General features: G+C 43.0%; 1 protein-coding gene and 2 non-coding genes across 4 annotated transcripts; all 3 read left to right on the top strand.

The window, feature by feature from the left end:
* The first annotated feature begins 747 nt into the window (after positions 1–747).
* Positions 748–20107, top strand: rbmx (RNA binding motif protein X-linked). Of its 2 annotated transcripts, none has more exons than XM_070882901.1 (9): positions 748–817; positions 3814–3934; positions 4239–4345; positions 5975–6137; positions 7975–8103; positions 8193–8307; positions 10325–10453; positions 10569–10660; positions 11288–11959. In XM_070882901.1, exons 2-9 carry the CDS (start codon positions 3826–3828, stop codon positions 11593–11595), a joined length of 1152 nt encoding a protein of 383 aa, XP_070739002.1. In that variant the 5' UTR covers positions 748–817; positions 3814–3825; the 3' UTR covers positions 11596–11959. The 2 variants fall into 2 exon arrangements, 1 of the variants encoding a protein (XP_070739002.1); XR_011593602.1 differs by lacking the exons at positions 748–817; positions 11288–11959 and adding exons at positions 13122–13227; positions 16807–20107.
* LOC139266480 (small nucleolar RNA SNORD61) lies at positions 5311–5382 on the top strand. The gene has a single exon (XR_011593724.1). It is a non-coding gene; the product is annotated as a small nucleolar RNA SNORD61 (small nucleolar RNA).
* LOC139266479 (small nucleolar RNA SNORD61) lies at positions 8528–8599 on the top strand. Its single transcript, XR_011593723.1, has one exon. It is a non-coding gene; the product is annotated as a small nucleolar RNA SNORD61 (small nucleolar RNA).
* Positions 20108–25231: the final 5124 nt, after the last annotated feature.

A 25231-nucleotide genomic window follows, 5' to 3' on the forward strand; every position in this document is an offset into this window, starting at 1 on the left:
TACTTTTCTTCTTTCTATCTTTTGCTTCTGCCCCCATTCTACTTCCCTGTCTCCCTGCATAGGTTCTCATCCCCCTGCAATATTAGTTTAACCCCTCTCCAACAGCACTAGCAAACACTCCCCCCAGAACATTGGTTCCGGTCCTGCCCAGGCACCAGCATCCAATTTCTTTCCCACTGATACCGCTTCCACCTGTCCCTATTCATTCCCCAAAACCAAATCCAGAACTGCCCCCTCCCATGCTGGGCTTGTTACATACTGGCAAAAAAGGTTCTCCTGAATGCATTTTAGGAATTTCGCACCCTCTGTACCATTCACACTACATTTTTCCCAGTTAATATTAAGGTAGTTGAAATCCCTCACTATTACAGCTCCAGTCTTTGCACTTCGCAGCAATGTGCTCATATATTTGTTTGTCTAGCTCCCTCTGACTGTTTGGGGGTCTATAGTACACTCCCAGTAGTGTGATCACCCCTTTTTTGTTCTTCAATTCAACCCATATGGTCTCGTTTGTTGAACCCTCTAACGTATCATCCCTTCTCACAGCTGTAATTGTTTTTTTAATTAATACTGCGACCCTCCTCCCCCTCTTTATCCCGTCTGAAAATCCGGGGCGGTGAAGGACAGTGGCGGGGTGAGACTGCGATGGACGCACGGTGGGGATGGGTCGGTGGGCGGGGAGCGCGGGCCAGCCTCCCGCCCCGGGCACGCCTGACATCCGGGGCTCGCAGCCTCGCTCTGGCCGCAGGGCGGCGGTATAAAAGGCGCGCAGGCAGCCGGCGCCCATTTGCTTTGGTGGCGCAGGCGGAGACTGTTGGTGGGTGAGGGGCTGCGGTGTGAGTGTGGGGGTTGGTGTCGATGTCGGTAATGGAGCGGGTGGCTCGGGGAAGCACTCGAGGCCGCGGCTGTTTGTGTATGGCGCGGGTTTTACCGCGGCGATGGGGCGGGTGGGCGGGCGCCATGTTGTGAGGGGACGGTGTACGCAGATGGTGGGCGGGGGGGTTTAATTTCCCGAGAGGATGGGGAAGTCGGGCGGCTGGGGGAGTGGGTCGGGGTTCCTACCGGCTGCGCCTGTCTCCTCCCTCTCTCGGTGGACGGCCATTATCCGGCGAGGCGCCAGTTACTGAAGGCCCGCGCCGCCCGCCATTTTGTGTGAGGGTGGGGGAGGGGCGCGCGCAGTCTCCATTCAAATCGCGGCCTCACCAACCGCCGTGCACTCTCTTGGCCGCGCTACCGTGCCCGCGCATTCTCTCTCTTCCCCCACCAGCGGGGCCGCGTATTCCCCTCCCGCGGAGACGCGCCGCGCGTGCTCCGAGGGTGGGGCGTATCTTTTCTCTCCCAACAGTAGGGGGGGGTGGCAGGATTACCCTGCTCGTCTCCGGAGGAGGGTGCCCTAAATCACGAGGGGCTAGAGGACAAGCCAAGAGACCACTTTGGGGTGTGTGGAGAGAGATGGTGAGACCATGGCGGGTGGGGGAGCACAGAGAGGGTGGGGTGGGGAACGAGATAGCCCTAAATCAGAGGTGTGGGTGGCAGAGAGAGGACCTTAAATGGGGGGGTGGAGAGTTGGCCCTAAATTTGAGATGGGGAGACCCGGGTGGGGGAGTTGAAGAGAATCTGTCCTGAACTAGGAGCCATAAATAGAAGATAGTCACAGATAAATCCAATAGGGAGTAAGAACTGATAAATCCAATAGGGAATAAGACTGAGGAGCAGGATTATCTGGTTATCACATTACTGTTTGTGGGACAATGCTGTTTATTTCTAGAGATACAGAATTGAAAAGTAGTGAAGTTATGCTAAACTTGTATCGAACCTTGGTTAGACCACACTTGGGGAGGGCTGTGTGCAGTTCTAGTCACCATATTAATAAGGATATAGAGGCACTGGAGAAATTGTAGAGATGATTTATAAGGATGATAGCAGAAACGTGAGGGTATACATATTGGGAAAGGATGAACAGGTTGGCTCTCTTCTCTCTTGAAAAGAAGAGAGGTGACCTAATAGTTATTTAAAAATTATGCATGGTTTGATAGAATAGATAGTGTTTCCACTTGTGGGGAATAGCATAACTGGAGGCCACCAATATAAGATAGGTAGTCGCTTCTTTACCCAGAGAGTGGTGATGTTCAAGACTGATCGATAGATTTTTGGTTATTAAGGGAATCGAGGGATATGGGGATGGTGCAAGTAAGTGGAGTGGAATTAAAAGATCAGCCATGATCTTATTGAATGGCAGAGCATGCTTGAGGGGCCAAATGGCCTGCTCCTGCTTCTATTGTATTCACAAGGGGTGGTTGATGTGAATAGTATGATGCCTTTCAGGGGAAGCTGGATTAACATGAGGGAGAAAGGGCCAAAAGATTTAGTGGTGGGTGGAAGTGTGTGTGGATGTCAACACTAGTTTTGGCCTGTTCCTGTGCTGTCTGGAGTGAATCTGGCCTGCACTGGAGTATGGAAGGAGTGACGGTGCCTGGGAGCCAACCCTCCCCCTGCACACACCTGCTCTGTTCCTCATGCAGATTACATCAATCTGTGTACCCTATAATGTGGTACAGTGTGTACTGTCAACATTAGTCTGGCAGCATCTGTGCATTGCTGGAGAGCGTGTAAGAAGAGAAGACACTCGGTTTTAATTTTAGACTTGGCTTCATGGAGAACAATTTGCATTTTAATTGTCCCGTTCATGACCTCAGGATGTCGCAAAGTGCTTAACAGCTCAAAGTGCTTTTGAAGTGTGCTCACTCTTGCAATGCAGGGAAGTTGTTTACTTTTCAATCTTTTCCATCAGAAGGGAGGTGAGAAATTTCTTTATGCAGTGAGTTGTTGTGATTTGGAATGCACTGCCTGAAAGGGCGGTGGAAACGATCCATTAGTAACTTTCAAAAGGCAATTGGATATATATTTGGAACGGGAAATATTTTCAGAGCTATGTGTAAAAAGCTAAGAGTGTGGGACTTATTGTACAGCTCTACCAAAGAGCTGGCACTATGGGCTGAATGGCCTGTGCAGTATGATTCTGTGAAGTTGCTTCGGGTAGTGAAAGTGACTACCGTGCAAAAAAATTTTCTTGTGCCTTCCATGCCTCTGGGTTTCCCATGGTGCCATTCAATTATTTCTCGAGTACAATTGCTGTTCAGTTGGTTAAACGTTGCAACCAATTTGTACGCAAGATCCCACAAATGGGAAGTGACACGTTCATCTGCTTGCGGTGGAATTGATGAGATGGTTAAACATTGGTCAGAGAGCTGTTGAGCCTGGAGGTGTTGGACACTCCACTTTCGGAAGGCTGTCTCGCACCAAGTTTGCAAAGAATGATAAATCCAACTATAAAAGCTGGCATGTGGTTTAAAAGCTTATCACATACACTAATGACAGCAACTTGAAAATAGGCAGAAGCCAATGGGAGAATTCTGGAGGTTTCAGAAACATAGAAAATAGGAGCAGTAGTAGGCCATTCGGCCCTTCGAGACTGCACCGCCATTCAATATGATCATGGCTGATCCTCTATCTCAAAACCATATTCCTGCTTTTTCCCCATACCCCTTGATGTCTTGTGTCTGGAAATCTATTTGTCTCCTTCTTAAATATATTGTGACTTGGCCTCCACATCCTTCTGTGGCAGAGAATTCCACAGGTTTACCACCCTGAGTGAAAACATTTCTCCTCATCTCAGTCCTAAATTGGTTGTAAATTGCTTTGGTACGTCTGGTGATTATGAAAGGTGCTATAGAAATGCAAGTCTTTTCTTTCAATTTGCAGTAAAATGCATTTAGTTATAGTAAATGGATTCATGTTAATGCACTTCTATAGGTGACTGTCAAAATGGTGGAAGCAGATCGTCCTGGAAAGCTCTTCATTGGTGGTCTGAATACTGAAACAAATGAAAAGGCACTTGAAGCAGTGTTCGGCAAATATGGAAGAATAGTAGAAGGTGTGTATAAATCGGAGGTTTAATTTGGCATTCCCTCGACATTTAACAAAGATGGCACAAATCTGGTGAAGCTAAATGCTCCACATCAAAATTGGCCAGGTGCCAAGGCTGGCATGCAGAAATTTGGACATTGTCTGCAGATGGCATGTTGCAGAAGCAAATTGTGTAATTTAGCAGTGATGACTTTATTGGCATTGATCTTGAGCTAACGTTTGCCCTTTTTGTCAAGTTCTGAGCTTGCTTTGATTATACTGAAAATACAAGTTGACAGTGGAGCATCTGGTAACTTTTATCTCCTTTTTAGTTCTGCTGATGAAAGATCGTGAAACAAATAAGTCGAGGGGTTTTGCTTTTGTTACTTTTGAAAGTCCAGGAGATGCAAGAGATGCGGCCAGGGATATGAACGGAAAGGTAAGATGTTAAAAATGTATATTCAAATTTGTGTGTAACCGACTGAAATAGTTGTAACGTGAAGAGGAATAATACTGGACTGCTCTGTGGCAGTTGTTCTCTTGCTAAAACTTGACGAGCTTTGGTTCAGTGTCAGAACCAAGAAGGAATCATCGGTCTGCAAAATTAAAGATAGTTGCTGGTGGTGTATGATTCATGGTGTACAGTACCTGACTCTTATTTTCGCTTCTTTTCACCAGTAAGTGTGTAGTTTCTTGCATGCATTTTAAGTTTTGGAAGAAAAAAAACCATTCCTCTTTGCTCAAACATTAATAGCTGAGAGGCAAAGTAGATAATATGTCCCCATGCCCTTGCTGAATTGATTGCTGGAAAGTATGTGACTGGCCTTTATTCAGCACTGCTTGGCTGAAACTTGAATCTGTCTGCCACTGCTAGTGCAATATATTACTGCTGCAGTGAGCTGTCCCATCATGTTGTTTTCATGTAATCTTCAAATATTGTGGACTTTAAATGGTTTGAGTCTTAATGCTGCCAACGAGCTGGAAGCTGCGCAGAAGCATTCTGCACATAAATGTCAGGTCCCAAATCACCACAACGGACAGGACCTGATAGTGATACACACACTCTGCCAGAGTACAATCAAACTCCCAATCTGCAAACATCCTAATCACCTTCAAGTCGCATTACAGACCTTGCAATACCTGAAAGTTCCACCCCTTGCCTTTTTCTCTCACTCTGTAGGAAACCCAGCGAGAACAACCAAAAAGCCACTGGAACTGCACATGGGCAACAACTAAATTTTGTTGGCAGCAGTCGTGTCCAATCATTTAAAGAAACATTGACTTGCTTATTTGCAATGTTAATTCAGTTCCACTGTACTGTTGTGCTGGAATACTTGCAATTTAAAAATGTTGGGGTGCTGAAGTAAGTATATAAACCTATACTTCAGTATCTGTAAATCTTGAGCAATGATGACTTCACTGGCACTGATGATCAGAACTGATATTGCCACCTTTCCTCTAAGAAGTTCTGAGCTTTGATATGCAGCTGGAGTTACATGAGTTGCATCTGACCAGGGTTCTTTTCACACATGGGCTTTGAATGCCTTAAAATAATGGTTGATTGTAACTTGCAGCCATTTAAGTTCAATAAACGAAAATGTATCTTTCAGAAATCCCTATGTTGCACATCTTTACTGTAGGTACAGCTGTTAATAAAATTGCTGGAGACCTTTGGACAGTTCAGAGGAGGACAAGGAGGAGGTCAGGTGTGCAGCAAGGACTACCTGACATGTAATTTTAGATTGCAAATACTATAGTATGACGCACATTGCTGTGTTATCCTCCATGCAATTGTCATGACCATTGGTGTTTCATAACACTTGTGGTTCTGTAAAATGAATTGCAATCACCTAGCACATCAAGTTGAACAGACATGTATATATTGGATCCTATTGAAACCTTCTAATTCCAAAGCAAAAAGCAGGGCTCTACTTGGGGCTCTGGTATAATTTGTGGTTTGTGCTTCCTGCTCACGACTGACCGTATACCCTAGAAGCACCCTTTAAGTTGAATCCAGTCCTGAGTGCACGACAAACATTTTTATTACTCCCTCTCAATTTTTTTTAAGTCTTTGGATGGAAAACCCATTAAAGTAGAGCAAGCTACTAAACCAGCATTTGAAAATAGTGGACGCCGTGGACCACCCCCACCCCCAAGAAGCCGTGGTCCTCCTAGGGGGATTCGAGGTGGAAGAGGAGGTAGTGGAGCAATGAGAGGTCCACCTCAAAAAGGTAAATGCCTGAAACAAACAATCTGTCAAAACCTGTAGCGTTACAGGAGGAAGTAGCAAGTCTATTGCACTCTTGTCTGGGCAGTCACAACAACTAACCACATTTCAGGGTGATTCTGAAATTCAGTGTTTTTGGTGGAGGAGGGGAAAATACAAACCAGCACAGAATCTGAATTCTGGAACAATGGAAAATTTGAGCTCGATGGAGAGTGGAGTGCAAAACAAGTATTAAAAAAAAAACCATGCTGGAAACACTCAGCAGGCCAGGCAGCATCTGCGGAGAGAGAAACCGAGTTAAGGTTTCAGGTCGGTGACCCTTTGTCCGAACAAGCAGCACTATTGTACCTAGAAGGTAACACTCCCACGTACTTGGAAAACTTGGGTATAAGTAATTTGAGGGCAGCCAATCTTTAATCTTAAAAACATCAACATAGAAAATAGGAGCAGTAATAGGCCATTCGGCCCTTTGAGTCTCCACCGCCATTCAGTATGATCATAGTTGATCCTCTCTACACCATATTCCTGCTTTTTCCCCATAACCCTTGATGTCTTGTGTCTAGAAATCTATTTATCTGCCTCTTAAATATATTCAGTGACTTGGCCTCCACAGGTTCACCACCCTCTGAGTGAAAACATTTCTCCTCACCTTGGTCCTAAATTTCCTACCCTGTATCCTGAGACTGTGACCCCTTGTTCTAGACTTTCAGCCTGGGGAAACATCCTCCCTGCACCCAGTCTATCCAACCCAGTCAGAATGTTATAGGTTTCAGTGAGATCACTTCTCATTCTTCTAAACTTGTGAATATAGGCCGAGTCGACCCAATCTCCTCATACGACAGTCCTGCCATCCCAGGAAGCAGTCTGGTGAATCAATTAAGTGCCATTAAGTTTAAGCATTCAATTTTTGATGTAATTATTTCAGTTTTTTGTATATTAGTCTCTCATGACAAGTCTTTGAGAGCCAAGGTAAATGTAGGGTTGCAGTCACATGCATGTAACTGATGCACTGGTTTATAAGTGTTGCAGTGAAACTAGTGCGTCTGTTGCATTTTAAATTATTTCTTCTGCACCTTTGCAGAGGACTATACTGGTAAGTTTGATACTCTGCTTTTTACCTTAACAGTATATATAGTCTTTTTAATTGAGTGCTCTACTTTTGTTACTGAATGGTGGGAGATGTCAGTAAATATACATGTGACATTTACCTGTAGTGTGATTTTTTTTTTAAACTAAAATTAGTGCAAGTGGCCAAAAATGTTGCCATAGTAACACCTATGGCTCATCAGCAATTTCTATTGGACAACACTGCTTTAGTACCTACTGGGAATGTGCCTGTATTGCAATGGACGCACAGTTTGTAGCATTTCGACATGCCTACAGTCCTGTGGATGTTTTGTATTTTGATTTATATTGCTTTATACAAGTAAAATAAATCTGGAATAGATACAAAGAGAATTTAGCAGCAAATGGTGAAACTACCTAATTTCACATACTATGGCAATGCATTTTATTCAAAATATACACCCAATGAGGATAATGTAATGCAATTTTGTGTTTGTTTATAGTGATTTTCTTAAATGTAGTCTGTATATCTTCATATTTTCTGTATTCCAGGAGTCTTGAACTCGCTGAAATATTTTTTTCCTAAATGAGCTGGTCCTGTCCCCAAAAGCAAGAAATGTGAAATAGTGACTAACTTAACCACCTGAATTTAAGACTATTTTTAAGACTTAAAAAAAAAAGTTTATATATTCCATGTACTTGAAGCACAATTTCAAAATGCATAACAATCTGTAATTTGTGTGAACAAATAGCTACAAGTATTTATTTTTGTTAAGTCTCCTCCAGAGGGCCGCCATTGAAAAGGGGTCCCCCAGGGCGTGCCAATGGACCACCACCTAAAAGGCCCGTTCCTTCGGGGCCAATGCGAAGTGGGGGAATCGGTGGAAGAGGAAGTGGCTCAAGAGGTAAGAGAATTACTTGACCAGGTTACAAATGATAGTTTTCTGATCTGTTCAGGTGTGGGAATTTGGGTGACCCTGCATTTTGTTCCCAGGACCTCCCTCACGTGAAAGAGACAGTTATGGGTCTCCTCCATCTCGCAGAGATATGATGCCATCCAGAAGAGATGATTATATTCCAAGAGAGGATTACTACAACAGCAGAGACAGGTGAAGTCTTTTGAAAGCTGGTGATTTTCAGCCTACTCGGTGCATCATCTGTTGGCAGCTGGTCTTGAGATAAACAAAAACATGTATCTCGACCCAAACAGCTTGCATATTTGTAGTGCGGTTAATTATCAGTTCCACTGTACTGTTGTGCTAGAATGTCGGGGTGCTGAAGTATGTATATAAAACTACTTCTGGAGCATCTGCTTTGTGTAAATCTTAAGCAATGATGACTTCACTGGCACTGATGATCAGAACTGATATTGCCATCTTTCCTCTAAGAAGTTCTGAGCTTTGTTACACAGTTACTTTCATGAGTTGCATTTTGTCCCAAATAGGCTTTGAATGCCTTAAAATAATGGTGGATTGTAACATGCAGCCATTTAGTACAGTAAACTAAAATGTATCTTGCACTTTCAGAAATCCATCTGTCAACCCTAAGCCTTGTCACCAAGCTGGCTACCTCTAAGGGGTATGCACTTAACAGTCTGACTGGGCTGCACACATTTCATTAACTGGAGGGGAGGGGAAAAGAAGGGAGTTTATAATGACTTAGGATTTCATCCAACCAGACCATGCTTTTCCCATTTTGACCTTGTGCCATGGCATCATCTACTTGGAGCTGGTGATCTCAGTTTAAATATTCAAGATTTGGGTGGGGGGGGGGGCGGTGCTTTCATCGTCCAGTATTAGGCCAGCTCATGAAAGTGTTTATGCCTGTAATTATAAGAATGATTATAGCTCTGAATCTGCTCGTATTCGTGCTGGCTCCTTGCTAGAATCAAAACTAAGCCTTCTCCCTGTAGTTTTTTGTATCTTTGCCCCAACCACTACCTGTGGCATGACATTAAAACATTCTCAATCGCTATAGGAACCATAGGCAGATATTTTAAGCTGCAATTATTTTGTTTACTAGTGAGCTTTGATTTCTCCAATTTTTTTGGATACAGTATACTGCGCCCCACTCTAGGGGCCCAAGTTTCCACATGATTCGCGCCTGATTTTTAGGAGCAACTGGAGGAGAACGGACTATTTTAGAAATCGCAATTCTCCACATTTTTTTTTCTGCAGTTCTAGTCAGGTAGAACAGTTCTAGTTTAGAACAGAATTTTTTCTTCAAAAGGGGGCGTGTCCGGCCACTGACGCCTGATTTGAAAGTTTCCACAGTGAAAATGTACTCCAAACTAAAGTAGAATGGCGCCAGTGAAGATTTTGGTAGAACTGAAAAAACCTGTTCTGCACATTAAAAAATCAGGCGCAGGTTACAAATTAGGCGTCCAGAACGAGGTGGGGGGGGGGAAGGGAACTCATTAAATTCGACAATAAATCTTTATTTATACTTCTACAAATATTATACAAATAAATCCAACCTGAATAAACATTTATAAGCCAAGAAAAGATTAAATAAACTATCTTCCTATCTGTGTGAAAGTGCTTCAGCCAGGGAGAATTCTGCAGCTGTTCGTGCCAGAGAGAGAGAGAGAGAGAGATGTCAGGTCGGAGGGGAGGGGGGGGGAGCGGGTGTCGGGTGTCGGGTCTCGGTCGGAGCGGGTGGGGGGAGAGCGGGTGTCGGGTCTGGGGGGGGCGAGTGTCGGGCCTGGTCGGGGGGGGAGCAGGAGCTGGCTGTGGGAGGAGCCTCATTCACGTAGCCCCAGTGAGGCCATTCAGCCAGGGCTAGGGGCTGCGTGCTTCGGGCCCTTCCCACACAGTTCGGCGCCTGGAGCTACTGCACTTGCGTGCCGACTAGCGCGCATGTGCAGAGGTCCCGGCACTGTTTTCAGCGCAGGGACCTGGCTCTGCCCCCCCCCCCCCCCCCCCCCCACAGCTCGTGCTGACTGCGCCGAGGGCCAGAGGACCTGTAAGTCGGTGGAGAATACCGAGGATTTTTTTAGGCGTGAAAAACGGGCGCCCAGCTCGGAGGGGTGCCCGTTTTTTTTCTTGTGGAAACTTGGGCCCTAGATTTCTTCTTCACCCTTTCCACGCTGGTAAGTCCCTTCTAATGGTTGCCTTTATCTTGCAGTTATTCTAGCAGAGATTATCCGAGTTCTAGAGATGCAAGAGATTATGGTCCACCACCAAGGGACTCGTACAATTCTCGTGAATATTCTCACTCGGGTGGACGTGATGATTATGGATCACGAGGATACAGGTATGGGCTGAGTTTTGGGTATGGGCTGGGGTTTAACTAGGAAGTTATGAAACCAATTGATAGGATTGGCATTTTCATTATTGTAAACCATCTTAATGGCTGATTTGAATTCCAGTGATCGAGATGGATATGGTGGGCGCGAGCCACGTGACTATTACAATGATCGCCCAAGCGGTGGCTCCTACAGAGACTCCTATGATGGCTATGGTAAGATGACAATTAATTGTGCCTTAATTGTGTCAGCTCTTATTAATAAATTGTAGAATCTTAATTACATTTTTGACTTGGCAAGAATAACAGGGGTATAATTTTGTCTTGAATAAAATGTTCAGTGAAATGTCTTTTGAATTTCAAGCAGTTTATTTCTACAGTGATAAAACTCAGTTGAAAGCAAATGACAGTTGAAATCCACAGCAAAACAAATGAACTTCAAAAAAGAGCACAAACTTGCTGACGAGCAATATCTCAAACAAAATGCCTAGCCATTTAAGAAAATGCATATTCAACTTTATAATCAAATAAAATCAGTTACATGTGCATACCAAACCTAAAGGCTGGAAATATTTCTGCATAACCTCCCCATTCGTTGCTGGAAGGATGACAATGTGAGACACTACCAAAATGAGTTAAGTCTTGCATTTCAAAAACTTCATTCCTTGCTCAAATGATCCCCCAGTGATGGGAGCATCTCAATGCTGCATCTCTCTCAATGCTGCAAGTGCAATCAGTTTTTAAAAATGCAAATTTCAACAAAGCTGCAGTAAGTGAGTAAATCTTATAAAATGTAAGGAATATTTCAAACGTTTCCATATGACCTGACCATTGACCCTGCAGGTAACTCACGTGGCGCTCCACCTCCACGAGGGCCACCGCCATCTTACAGTGGAAGTGGTCGTTACGATGACTACGGCACCAGCTCTCGGGATGGATATAGTGGAGGCCGTGATAACTACAGCAGAAGTGATACTTACTCAAGTAGCCGCAATGATCGTATTGGTAGGCAAGATAGAGGCCCAGCTCTTCCCATGGAAAGAGGCTACCCCCCTCGCGATTCATATGGCAGCTCAAGTCGTGGAGGAAGTCGTGGATCCGGGCGTGGAGGAAATCGCTCCGACAGGGGCAGTGGCCGAAACAGATACTAAAACTGAACTTGATGTAACCATGGACCAAAAAAACCCTTGCTCTTAGTGCTGTTTTTCCTTACTGAAACACAACAAACAAATGGAGGTGAAAGGACTGTCAAGTGCTTTCCAAGCAAGCGGATTTTGAAAATTTAATTTTGGTTTGCTGTTTTATTGTTAGTTTTTGTTTTTTTTAAAAAAAAGTCAGTTTGTACATTCTAGTGGGAATGGTGCAGAGACTGGTTAAACATGAAAAAAAAGTTAATGTTATAACAGTGCTACTGTCTGTGGCTTTTCCATACATAAATATGGATATATAGAACTAGATCTTGCTTTGTTGCACCAGTGCTATTGTGAAATAAAGACTGAAACATTTTCAGTGAAACATGTATTTTGTTTAACCAAACTCCTTTGGGGGGGGTGGGGAAATGCAAAGCACAACGTATTAGCCTGGTTTTTACAAAATGGGAAGGAAAAAAATGTCCCGACAACTCAATTCACCTAACAGCAAGCAATGACGATGAACCATTCGTAAACTGCCCAATGAAACCTTGCAATTTCAAAATATACCAGTTGTGTTTCAGTCTCCTCCAGTTACAGATCAACATTCAACCTCAAAGCTCCAGTCACAGCTGACTCTGAAGCAAGCTGGTTTTAAAAAATCAAATCGTCAGCAGTGAGTATCTTTAAAAGTGATTTGTTTTTAAGTTCTGGCTTAAAATGGATACAAATCTTAAAATTTCCCAAATGTCGTTAAAGCACTTTTATGACTCCATTTTCTGCAAGTGTAGTGTCTCACCTTAAAAGGAATTTGCTACGGTTTTAAGAATTAAGCATCAAGACTTGCAAAGAACCCTCCTGCAATGGCCTGTCACTGTTCAAAAGCTGGAGACTTAGGAAAGGCAGTTGAATCTAGGACATTCTCAGCCGATTCAAAGGGCCATTTTTATGTGAAAAGAGCATCTCCGGTAAGCAACGCAAACCTTATTTTATGTTACCTACTAAATGAAACCTGTGGTTACATAAGGAAGCACATCGTTCACCAGTTATAACTCCATGTTGAATTTAAACACAAGTGGAATTGTGTAGGTAAACAACAAACCATTTTAAGCTGCCTACTAAATGAAACCTGGTTACATAAGGAAGCACATCGTTCACCAAATATAACTCCTCATATTCAGTTTAAACAAAATGGAATTGTGTAGGTAAGCAGCAAAAGCCTTTTTAAAGTTACCTACTAAATGAAACCTGTTTCCATAAGGAAGCCCATCGATCACCAAATAAAGCCTGTTCGATTTTAAAAATGAAACGGAATTCTGTACAGTATCAATCAAACCTGAAAAACAAATTTTCTGCACCACGTTGGACAAATATTGAATCCTCAGCAGCATCAGTGGACTGGATGGCCGATGGAAAATGTAAAGTGTGATTTGCCAATGATTTTAAGTCAAAATACTTTATATAGAAGTTAACTAACTGAATTATAAAGCGTCGGTATGAATTCGAGTTGTCGTGCAGTGTAAACTAACAAGAGTAATTTCTTGCAGGATGAGGATATAGAATAAATTTGTTTTGGAAATGTTGACTTGTGGAGGTCTATGCCAGTTGGAGATTGTACCCTCAGCCTACACAAAATGGAGATCAGTTAACCAGGTACACTTTGCTTTCCTTTATATTATGACTTTAAGTCTTCCATTGCTAGTATTGGAAGAAAACCCTACACATTCTAATTCTGTGATGAATACCCCATCGAAAAGAATGCAGGTGATTTATTTTCTATTAATGTATTGAATTTGGGCCATTGGATAAGGACACCATTTTTAAGTTATGATTTTTCTGCTGATCCACTTAAGTGGGCACATTAGTACAGGGAAAAATAGCTTGAAACTAAACTGTATAGAGGGAAGAGAAGATGAGACTTAAGCCATGGATAAGAGCTTGGTGTTCGTGTAGATGAGAATATCAGAGCAGAAAATAAATCTCATTTAAACAAATAATAATCTTGGTAAATGAAAACGGGCATTTGGAATAAACTGAGTAACATGAGTTCACTGGGTTCTTTTTATAGTATACCAAACATCCATGGAAATTTGAAGTCTTTATAGCCGAGTTTTCAGTTCCCTTAGTCTAACACTAGGTGGCTTTTATTTTGGGGTGCTTAAGACTGCAGGAAATTTGTGTTAGCCAATTCCTTCGCAATAGTCATGAGGGAAGTCTGAGGTTTTGCAGGACTGGAAGCAAGCAAATGTGTAATGTAGAAAGTTACTTATGAAATACTTCCAACAAACTAAACACTAGTGTTAGATCTCTTAATTTTCAATGAAATACGAACTCCGGTTGTAGTCTTAATGTAATTTTATTCTGGCAGCAGCAACAAGCTCTTGGCTTTAAGCCAGGCCTTTGTCCTTCTGAGACCACATGGCCAAAATGGCTGTACTTATACCTGGTTCAATTTACAGAAAATAACTCTCCTTTGACATTGGCTCAATTAATAGTCTGTTAACCTTTAATTGGCTCACTACCCAAGGGTCTTAAAATGTCAAGTTGATTGATGATTTAATGCAATGTGGTCTGTTTTTTCAAAACTGCAGTCTGGCTGCAGAGCTTGAATTCTCTATCAACTAGGATAACTAAAATATGGGGCTAAGTTCTTGTAAGTAATTGTTTTAAGAAACAATATTGGCATAAAAAGCAAGAGATACAATGAGTTGCACTGGCACAAGGAGGCTGAGAAAGGGCTGGTGGAATAAGAAATTTAACTTCCATGTTTGGTTGTTTCAGTTAAAACAATTAGCATTGAGGATTGGTTAAGACAGAAGAGTAGGAATAAATGGGTCATTTTTGTGCTGCGAGGGTGTGACTAGTGGAATGCTGCAAGGATCAGTGCTTGGCCCTTGGCTAATTACAATCTAACGATGAGCTAGATAAGCGAACAGTTGTAATATATCCAAGTTTGCTGAGGATATAAAGCTAGGTGGGAAAGTAAGCTGTGAGGAGGATGCAAAGAGGCTGTAGGGATATAGACAAGCTAAGTGAGTGGGCAATAAGGTGGCAGATGGAGTATAATGTGGGGAAATAAGAAATTATCCACTTTGGTAGGAAGAATGGAAAAGCAGAATCTTTTTTTAAAAAGGAGACTAGTTATTGGTATTCAGAGGGATTTGGCAGACCTTGTACATGAATCACAAAGCTAACTTGCAGGTACATCAAGCAATTGGGAAGATAAATGATATGTTGGCCTTCATTGCAAGGGGGTTGGAGTATAAGAGTAAGGAAGTCTTGCTGCAATTATATACTAGGCTTTGACAAGACCACACCTGGAGTACTTTTTTGATCTCCTTACCTAAGGAAGGATAGATATACTTTTTGCAAGTGGTGCAAAAAAAATCACTCGATTGATTCCTGGATGAGGGGACTCCCCTATGAGGAGAGATTGAATAGAATGGGCCTATATTCTCATTGAAACATACAAAATTAGAGTTTGACCACGTAGATGCTGAGACTGTTGCCTTGCTGGAGAATCTAGAACTAAGGAGCATAGTCTCAGGATAAGGGGTCAGCTATTTAGGACATCGGTCAGAAATTTCTTCAGGGTGGTGAATCTTTGGAATTCTCTACCCCAGAGAGCTATGGAGGTTCACTCGTTGAGTATATTTGAGATAGATTTTTGGGCACTAAGGGAATCAAGGTATATGGGGATGAGGTGGGAAATAGAGTTGATGTAGATCAACCATGATATTGAATGATGGAGCAGGTTCAACAGGCCTCATGGCCTACCGCACCAAATTATTTTATAAAATTTGTTCGTGATGTGGGTGTAGCTGGTGAGGCCAGTATTTACTGCACATCCCTATCTGTAAACTGGTTTGAGCTTGGAGGGAAGATTAGAGGAGCTCCAGTTCTAATGTTTAGTGATGGATGTTTGAAAGGCAGGTCCTCGGGTATATTAAATAGTGTAGATGAAATCTAGTTGTTTATTTCAAACTGACTAGCTGTACCATGTGCTAAACATTTAAATTAGAACATTTATAGAAATGGAGGAGGAGGCCATTCATCCCCTTGACCTTGCTCTGGATCCTGTAACCCCATTTACCTGCTTTTGCTCCATATCCCTCAATAACCTTACCCAGCACAAATCTATTGATCTTAGTCTTAAATTTCAATGGAACAGCATCTGCATCCTTTTGGGAAAGAGTTTCAGATAGCAATAACCTGAGATTTTTAAAATTGAGATCTGATGATACTTAACTCTTTCTCTCTCTCGACCTGAGTTTCCAGCATTTTATATTTTAATTTAAATATGAAGGTTTAATAGGATATGTTGATGGGGTTAGACAAAGTAAGGAGGAGGCTTGTATGGACCGGTTGAAACACATGGCCTGTTTTTGACCATAAAATTTCCACTACTGTTTTTGTAGAGCAGACATTAATTAAATTTTTTATTCAAAGGGGTGATGAAATGTTTGGAAGAATCTGGGTAAAATGAGTGCTTTCAGAATGCACACTGGGGCTGAGATGGTGTATTTTTGTGGGCTGGAATGACCACAGCTGTCCTTGTGACCCAATGTGTGGCAAATCAAAGCTACTTGTTGCAGGAGCCGTCTGTCAGATCACAACTTTCCTGTGAGTGAGCGCCAAGTGTTGGGACCATCCAGTTCTGTTGAATCTGCTTGGAGGCTCTGGTCATGCGTTGCTGTTCCTAGTTAATTTACCACACAGTACAGAAATTGGATATCATGGCCCCCATATGCCTGTTAGTTATGTGCTGCACCTGGAGTCCAGGAAGATTCAAACTCTTTGCTGATCTCAGCTGGGACAACTGTAGGCATGCTGTAATTGGCTTTAGTGCCACTGGATGTGGAAGGAAAGATCGGCTGCATTCTGCTGATATGGCAGGAATTTCTGGCTAGCTGTGTGCACAGATGTCTGACACGGTCAAGATTGGCTTTGGGTGTAACGTCTCCTGTGATTTAATTAAAAAGTTTGCCAGTAATCTTAGGCAGGGTACGTGCCCATACTATGTGAAACCATATCCCAGCAGAAGGGATGGTGAACATAGTTGGTAGAAAGGGAGGTGGACACCACATCATTCCATCAACAGGAACATTCAGTACTGTTGCATGAGGTATAAATGAACTGAGGATCCATGCAAGCCACTTCAGAATAATGGGTTGTTGTGATTAAGAGAAACTGTTTCAACTGTTAATACCTAAACCAATGCATATTTTTCAGATCAAAATACCATTTGAATGATGTGGTTATGGAAGAATCAAGAAAGCGAGCAGTGGACCCATGTACTGTATGGAATGCTAGAGTGTAGCCTTGACTGTTGTGAATAAGACTTGAGTCTGCTGGGGCCATTGAGTCACAAAGCATTAACCATTTAACTGCTTTAAAAAAAAATGTAGTATTGCACTCTGGCTATTAAATTTGTTATAGCAGTGAGCAGAATGGTATATTAAAGAATGGGCACTTGAACAAATTAGTTGAAAGGCTGCTGTGGTTAGTAGAACTGTATCCCAGCAAGTGTCATTTTATGGAGAGGAGGGGTACTGGAAGCAAATTGGAAAAGAGAAAAACAAATTCTGATATCTTTCCACGTTGGCATTCTTGTTATGGTGGTAGTTAATTTAAACTTTCCATCAGACTTTCTGCCAAACCCATTTTATATATTGACTACAAGACTGCAACTAAATAACTCAGTCCACTATCTGAAAAGGGTTTTGGGATTTGACCCATCTGTTGACCTGTCTTCAGATACTGACAGACTTGCTGTGTGTTTTGAGCAGTTGCCGTTTTATTACAGATCATTAAGCATGCAAGAGAATTGTGTGGCAAGTATCTGGCTTTTTATTGGCACACCTGCATTGGTTTGGCTGAAACTGGGCACTGTAAATAGCTTTTGGCATTTTGGTGTGGGGGTACTTGTGCAGATCAGTGCATCACCTGAATTAGTGTCAACCTCAAGGTGCTGATTTAATGTCTAAAGTTGTCCTTGTGTATTGGGTAGAACTAGGAGTTATGGTCTTAGGATAAGGTATCGGCCGTTTTGGATGGAAACGACGAGGAATTTCTTCACTGGGAGGGTTGTGAACTTGGAGTATGAAAAGAAACTTGCAATGGATTTCAATCAATATGAAGAATTTTTACAATTAAATTAGGAAAAATAGGGTGGTCAGGTGCATTGTTGGCCCATTAAAACTGAGTGTCACTGACAATATCAGCAATGAGGAAATGGCAGACATGTTGAATAATTACTTTGTGGCAGTACTTACAGTAGAGGAAAAGGATAGCATGCTGGAAATTCCAGAAACTAATATTGAATCAGGGACAGGGACTCACCAAAATTAATGTAACTAAATGAACAGTAGTGAAGCAAATAATGGCACTGAAGAGTGACAAATCAACAGGACCAGATTGGTTTCCATCCCAGGGTTTAAAGGAAGTAGGTGAGCACATTGCAGATGCTCTAACTATAATCTTCCAAAGTTCTCGAGATTCAGAACCTTTAGATTAGAAAATTGCGCATGTCACTCTGCTTTTTAAAAATGGCGAGAGGGAAATCAAGAAATTATAGACCAGTAACCCTAACATCTGTTGGGAAATTGCTAAAGTTTATAAGTAAGGCTAGGGTGATAACACCACATTTTTAGTTGATTGGAGAGAGCCAGCATGGATTTGTGAAAGATTGGTCATGCCTGAACCTAATTGAATTTTTTTGAAGAGGTGTCTAAAGTAGTGGGCAAGGGAATGTTGATGGATGTTATTCATATGGACTTCCAGAAGGCATTTGATAAAGTCCCACATAAGAGACTGTAACTAAGGTAGAATTCCATGGAATTGAGCACAAATTATTGACTGGTTAGGAGACTAGCTGAGTGGTAGGAGACTGGAGAGACAATGGGTAGGTAATGAAATAGGCAGGATGTGCCTAGTGGTGTCCTGCAGCGATCTGTGTTGGGACCTCAACTATTCACACTATTCATTTACCACTGAGCAGTCCTGGGCACCACACTAGGAAGGATGTATTGGACTTGGAGGATGGGCAACATCTGTTTACCAGAATGATAACTGGGCTTCAAAGGTTAAGTTATGAGGAGAGATTACACAAATTAGGGATGTGTCCCCTCGAATTTAGATGGTTTAGAGATGACCTGATTGAGATTTTCAGGATATTAAGGGGAACAGATAGGGTAGATAGAAGTTATTCCTGCTGGTTGGGGATTCTAGGATGAGGGGGCATCGTCTATAAACATTAGAGCCAGGCCTTTCAGGAGTGATGTTAGGAAATACTTCTACACACAAAGGGTAGGAGCAGTTTGGAACTCTCTTCCGCAAATGGCTGCTGATGCTAGATCAATTGTTAATTTTAAATTGGAGATTGATAGCTTTCTGTTAAACAAAGGTATTGAGGATTATGGGCCAAAGGCAGGGTATATGGAGATAAATCACAGATCAGCTATGATCGCATTGAATGCACCTGCTCCTATTATGTTCTCCTGATGGGAATCTGCCCACTGGCTGTATAATCAAGATAACTGCCTGTGATAATGCCCTCGGCTGATTCTTGAATTAGTAAGTAACTTGGTATTCTGGGAGGATATTTTCTGCTTTATATGGTGTTGTGAAGGGGGATAACATTAAACCAATGATTGGAAATTGATACTGGGTACACAGCGACTTCAGGGAGGGGTTTGACTGACAGACATAATTAAAGGCTATTTAAAAAGTGGTAAAAATAAGTGAGAATGTAATTATAAAATGCATTGGAAAAGGCCATCAGAGCTCTGGCTTTGTTTCCATGCAGAAATGTAGAAGTAATGGCTGCTCCTGACAAATGACGACAGAAGTGTTTCAGCATCAATGAGCTAAAGTCTCTGGTAGGTGGGCATAAGGCCAATCATCTGTATATTGCATACAGATAAGACTAAGTGCAGTGTTCAGGTGAGGGTATGAAATAATGATAGCTGGGCCCTGTTTTAAAGCTTCCTAGCAAAATGTTGCTATTTGAGATGCAAAGAAGTGGTTGGAGCAGTTCAAGGCTGAGGAGCTGGGAAACGCGAATTGGGTGCTGCCACAGTACGGCTGTACCGTGCCAAATTTACACAGCTTCTACTGTAAGTGGATATAGGAATTTATAATCAAGGGTTGATACAACCATGGAAAGGAAAGTTTTGTAAGTGCAGGGTTAAAATTAACGCCCAACCCAGGGAGACTGGAATTTCAATTGATGTGTAAGCAGTCTCTTGAAATGAAAGTTTAAAATCTTTAAATTGAAAAATAGCTTTTAATATGTAATAGTGACTCACGGGTGAAGACTCCCAAATGACAGCAGTTAACTTTCGATGCATTTTGCCCTTGTATCCGAATATCCAAATGGGCCATCCTTTTTGAATATATTTCCATGTTAACAGTGCTGTTTTGAGTGGACATAATTCAAAATATATATCTTACTTTTTCAAATAAAATGTTGGTAAATATTGTATATATTATTGACGACATCTGACATTTTGCAATAAATTTGGCAGTTGTACATCGTTGTTTTGAGACTCATTTTTTCTGAGAGGAGACCTCATAAGGTTCCTTTGTTCCAAGGAAAACAACCCCAGCCTATCCAATCTTTCCTCATAACTTAAATTCTCCAGTCCAGGCAACATCCTCGTAAATCTCCTCTGCACCTTTTCCAGTGCAATCACATCTTTCCTGTAATGTGGTGACCAGAACTGCACACTACTTCAGCTATGGCCTAATTTGTGTTATACAGTTTGAGCATAACACCCTTGCTCTTGTATTCTATGCCTCGGCTAATAAAGACAAGTATTCCATATGCCTGCAGGATCTTGCCACCCTACATTGCAACAGTGACTACACTCCAAAAGTACTTATTAGCTGTAAAGTGCTTAGTTCCGATGTTGTGAAGGGTGCTATATAAAGGTGGAGGAAGGGCATCCTGGAGGGCTGTCACAGGTGGGAGGGACAGTTGCTGTACACTCTTTCCATTGCCTGCGTTTGGTTTCTGAATGCTCTCGGCAGTGAGACTCTAGGTACTCGACGCCCTCCTGGATACACCTCTTCCACCTAGGGTGGGCCAGGGACTCCCAGGTGTCGGTGGGGATCCTGCACCTTATCAAGGGGGCTCACAGGGCGTTTCAGGGACATCCTCTCTGGGGGCTTGCTTGACATGTAAGTTACAAGTGGAGCACTTGCTTCGGGAGTTTCATGTCTGGGATGCGGACTGTGACCAACAGAGCTGGTCATAGAAACTAGGTGCAGGAGTAGGCCATTTGGCCCTTTGAGCCTGTACCGCCATTCAATAGGATCATGGCTGATCATTTCCCTCTGTACCCCTTTCCTGCTTTCTCTCCATACTCCTTGATCCCCTTAGCCGTAAGGGTCATATCTAACTCCCTCTTGAATATATCCAACGAACTGGCATCAACAACTCTGCGGTAGGGAATTCCACAGGTTAACAGCTATCTCCGTGAAGAAGTTTCTCCTCATCTCAGTCCTAAATGGCCTACCCCTTATCGTAAGACTATGTCCCCTGGTTCTGGACTTCCCCAACATCGGGAACATTCTTCCCTCATCTAACCTGTCCAGTCCTGTCAGAATCTTATACGTTTCCATGAGATCCCCTCTCATCCTTCTAAACTCTAGTGAATAAAGGCCCAGTTGATCCAGTCTCATATCAGTCCAGCCATCCCTGGAATCAGTCTGGTGAACCTTCGCTGCACTCCCTTAATAGCAAGAATGCCCTTCCTCCGCTTGGGAGACCAAAACTGAACACAATATTCCTGGTGAGGCCTCACTAAGGCCCTGTACAATTGCAGTAAGACCTCCCTGCTCCTATACTCAAATCCCCTCGCTATGAAGGCCAATATACCATTTGCTGCCTTCACCACCTGCTATACCTGCATGCCCACTTTCAGTGACTGATGAACCATGACACCCAGGTCTTGTTGCACCTCCCCCTTTTCCTAATCTGCCACCATTCAGATAATACTCTGCCTTTGTGTTTTTGCCCCCAAAATGTATAACCTCATTTATCCACATTATACTGCATCTGTCATGCATTTGCCCACTCACCTAACCTGTCCAAGTCACCCTGCAGCCTCTTGGCATCCTCCTCACAGCTCACACCGCCACCCAGTTTAGTGTCACCTGCAAACTTGGAGATATTACACTCTATTCCTTCATCTAAATCGTTAATGTATATTGTAAAAATCCGGGGTCCCAGCACTGAGCCCTGCGGCACTCCACTAGTCACTGCCTGCCATTCTGAAAAGGACCCGTTTATCCCAACTCTCTGCTACCTGTCTGCCAACCAGTTCTCTCTCCATGTCAGTACATTACCCCCAGTACCATGCGCTTTGATTTTGCACACCGATCTCTTTTGCGGGACCTTGTCAAAAGCCTTTTGAAAGTCCAAATACACCATATCCACTGGTTCTCCTGTGTCCACTCTGCTAGTTACATCACAAAATTCCAGAAGATTTGTCAAGCATGATTTCCCTTTCATAAATCCATACTGACTTGGTCTGATCCTGTCACTGCTTTCCAAATGTGCTGCTATTTCATAATGATTGATTCCAACATTTTCCCCACTACTGATGTCAGGCTAACCGGTGCTTCGATGCTGGGGATGTTGGCCTGAGCGAGAATGCTGATGGTGTGTCTATACCCCCAGTGGATTTGCAGGATCTTGGGGAGACATCGTTAGTGGTATTTCTCCAGCACTTTGAGGTGCCTGCTGTATATAGTCCACGTCTCTCAGCCATACAGGAGGGCAGGAATCACTACTGCCCTGTAGACCATAAGCTTGGTGCCAGATTTGAGGTCCTGGTCTTCAAACACACTCTTCCGAAGGCTGCACTGGAGGTGGTGTTGGACCTTGAAATCGATGTCTGCCCTTGCTGATAGATTCCTGAGGTATGTAAAATGGTCCACGTTGCCCAAGGCCAAGTCGTAGATTTTGATGAGTGGGGGGGGTGTGGTCAGGTAGGTGGAGGACGTTTGTCTTAAGGATGTTTAGCGTAAGGCCCATGTAAGCGTAAGGTTCCATGTCCCTTAGTACCCTTGTCTAGCAACAGCTATCGATCTGATTTTAAAATTACTACTGCTTTTTCTGGGAGGGTTCCCTACTTCGACCACCCTATGTGAAGAAATGTTTCCTAACTTATCTCCTGAATGGCCTGGTTCTAATCTACTGTGTGTCCTTTCAAAGTCTTAACAATCAATTACACTATATTCCAGAGAATACAAGCCTAGATTTTGTAATCTCTCATAATTTAATACTTCTTGTTGGAAGGACAGGTCAGAATAATAGAATGATGTATTTGGTTCATTGTGTAGGCTCTTTTGGTAGGCTATCCAATTAGTCCCACACCCTGATCTTTCCCTGCAACCCTGAAATGTTTGTTCCCATCAGGAATGTATCCAATTTCCTTTTGAAAGTTGAATCTGCTTCCGCCACCCTTTCAGTTAGTGCATTTCAACCTCTGGTTCTTTTGCCAATCACCTTAAAACTGTCCTCTGGTCACTGATCCTTCTACCACTGGAAACAGTTTCTCATTTACTTCAGATCATAGGAATGGGAGTGAGCTATTTAGCCCCTCAAGCCTGTTATGGCTGATCTGCGACCTAATTCCATATACCTGCATTTGCCCCATATCCCTTAATACCTTTCAAAACATAAATGTAGAAAAATAGGTGCAGGAGTAGACCATTAGGCCCTTCGAGCCTGCTCCACCATTCAATAAGATCATGGCTGATCATTCACCTCAGTACCCATTTCCTGCTTTCTCTCCATACCCCTTAATCCCTTTAGTTGTAAGGGCCATATGTAACTCCCTCTTGAACATATCCAATGAACGGGCCTCAACAATTCTCTGCGGTAGGGAATTCCACAGGTTAACAACACTCTGAGTGAAGAAGTTTCTCCTTATCTCAGTCCTAAATGGCTTACCCCTTATTCCTATGTTTCCCCTGGTTCTGGACTTCCCCAACATCGGGAACATTCTTCCTGCATCTAACCTGTCCAGTCCCGTCAGAATTTTATGTTTCTGAGATCCCCTCGCATCCTTCTAAACTCCAGTGAATACAGGCCCGGTCGATCCAGTCTCTCCTCGCATGTCAGTCCAGCCATTCCGGGAATCAGTCTGGTGAATCTTCGCTGCACTCCCTCAATTGCAAAAATGTCCTTCCTCAGATTAGGAGACCAAAACTGAACACACTATTCCAGATGAGGCCTCACCAAGGCCCTGTACAACTGCAGTAAGAACTCCCTGCTCCTATACTCAAATCCCCTAGCTATGAAGGCCAACATACCATTTGCCGCCTTCACCGCCTGCTGTACCTGCACGGCAACTTTCAATGACTGATGTACCATGGCAGCCAGGTCTCGATGCACCTCCCCTTTTCTTAATCTGCCGCCATTCAGATAATCTGCCTTTCTGTTTTTGCCACAAAAATGGATAACCTCACATTTATCCACATTATACTGCATCTGCCATGCATTTGCCCACTCACCTACCCTGCCCAAGTCACCCTGCAGCCTCTTAGCATTCTCCTCACAGCTCACACCGCCACCCAGCTTAGTGTCATCTGCAAACTTGGAGATATTACTCAATTCCTTCATCTAAATCATTGATGTATATTGTAAAGAGCTAGGGTCCCAGCACTGAGCCCTGCGGCACCCCACTAGTCACTGCCTGCCATTCTGAAAAGGACCCGTTTATCCCGACTCTCTGCTTCCTGTCTGCCAACCAGTTCTCTATCCACGTCCGTACATTATCCCCAATACCATATGCTTTGATTTTGTACACCAATCTCTTGTGTGGGACCTTGTCAAAAGCCTTTTGAAAGTCCAAATACACCACATCCACTGGTTCTCCCTTGTCCACTCTACTAGTTACATCCTCAAATTCTAGAAGATTTGTCAAGCATAATTTCCCTTTCATAAATCCATGCTGACTTGGACCGATCCTGTCACTGCTTTCCAAATGTACTGGTATTTCATCTTTAATAATTGATTCCAACATTTTCCCCACTACTGATGTCAGGCTAACCAGTCTATAATTCCCCGTTTTCTCTGTCCCTCCTTTTTTAAACAGTGGTTTTACATTAGCTACCCTCCAGTCCATAGGAACTGATCCAGAGTCGATAGACTGTTGGAAAATGATCACCAATGCACCCACTATTTCTAGGGCCACTTACTCAAGTACTCTGGGATGCAGACTATCAGGCCCCGGGGATTTATCGGCCTTCAGTCCCATCAATTTCCCTAACACAATTTCCTGACTAATAAAGATTTCCTTCAGTTCTTCCTTCTCACTAGACCCTCGGTCCCCTAGTATTTCCGGAAGGTTATTTGTGTCATGTAGTGAAGACAGAACCAAAGTATTTGTTCAACTGGTCTGCCATTTCTTTGTTCCCCATTATAAATTCACCTGAAGCTGACTGCAAGGGACCTACGTTTGTCTTCACTAATCTTTTTCTCTCCACATATCTATAGAAGCTTTTGCAGTCAGTTTTTATGTTCCCAGCAAGCTTCCTCTCATAATCTATTTTCCCCCTCCTAATTAAACCCTTTGTCCTCTGTTGAATTCTAAATTTCTCCCAGTATTCTGGTTTGCTGCTTTTTCTGGCCAATTTATAT

Source organism: Pristiophorus japonicus, chromosome 6, assembly GCF_044704955.1.
Source record: "Pristiophorus japonicus isolate sPriJap1 chromosome 6, sPriJap1.hap1, whole genome shotgun sequence".
Classification (NCBI taxonomy): domain Eukaryota; kingdom Metazoa; phylum Chordata; class Chondrichthyes; family Pristiophoridae; genus Pristiophorus; species Pristiophorus japonicus.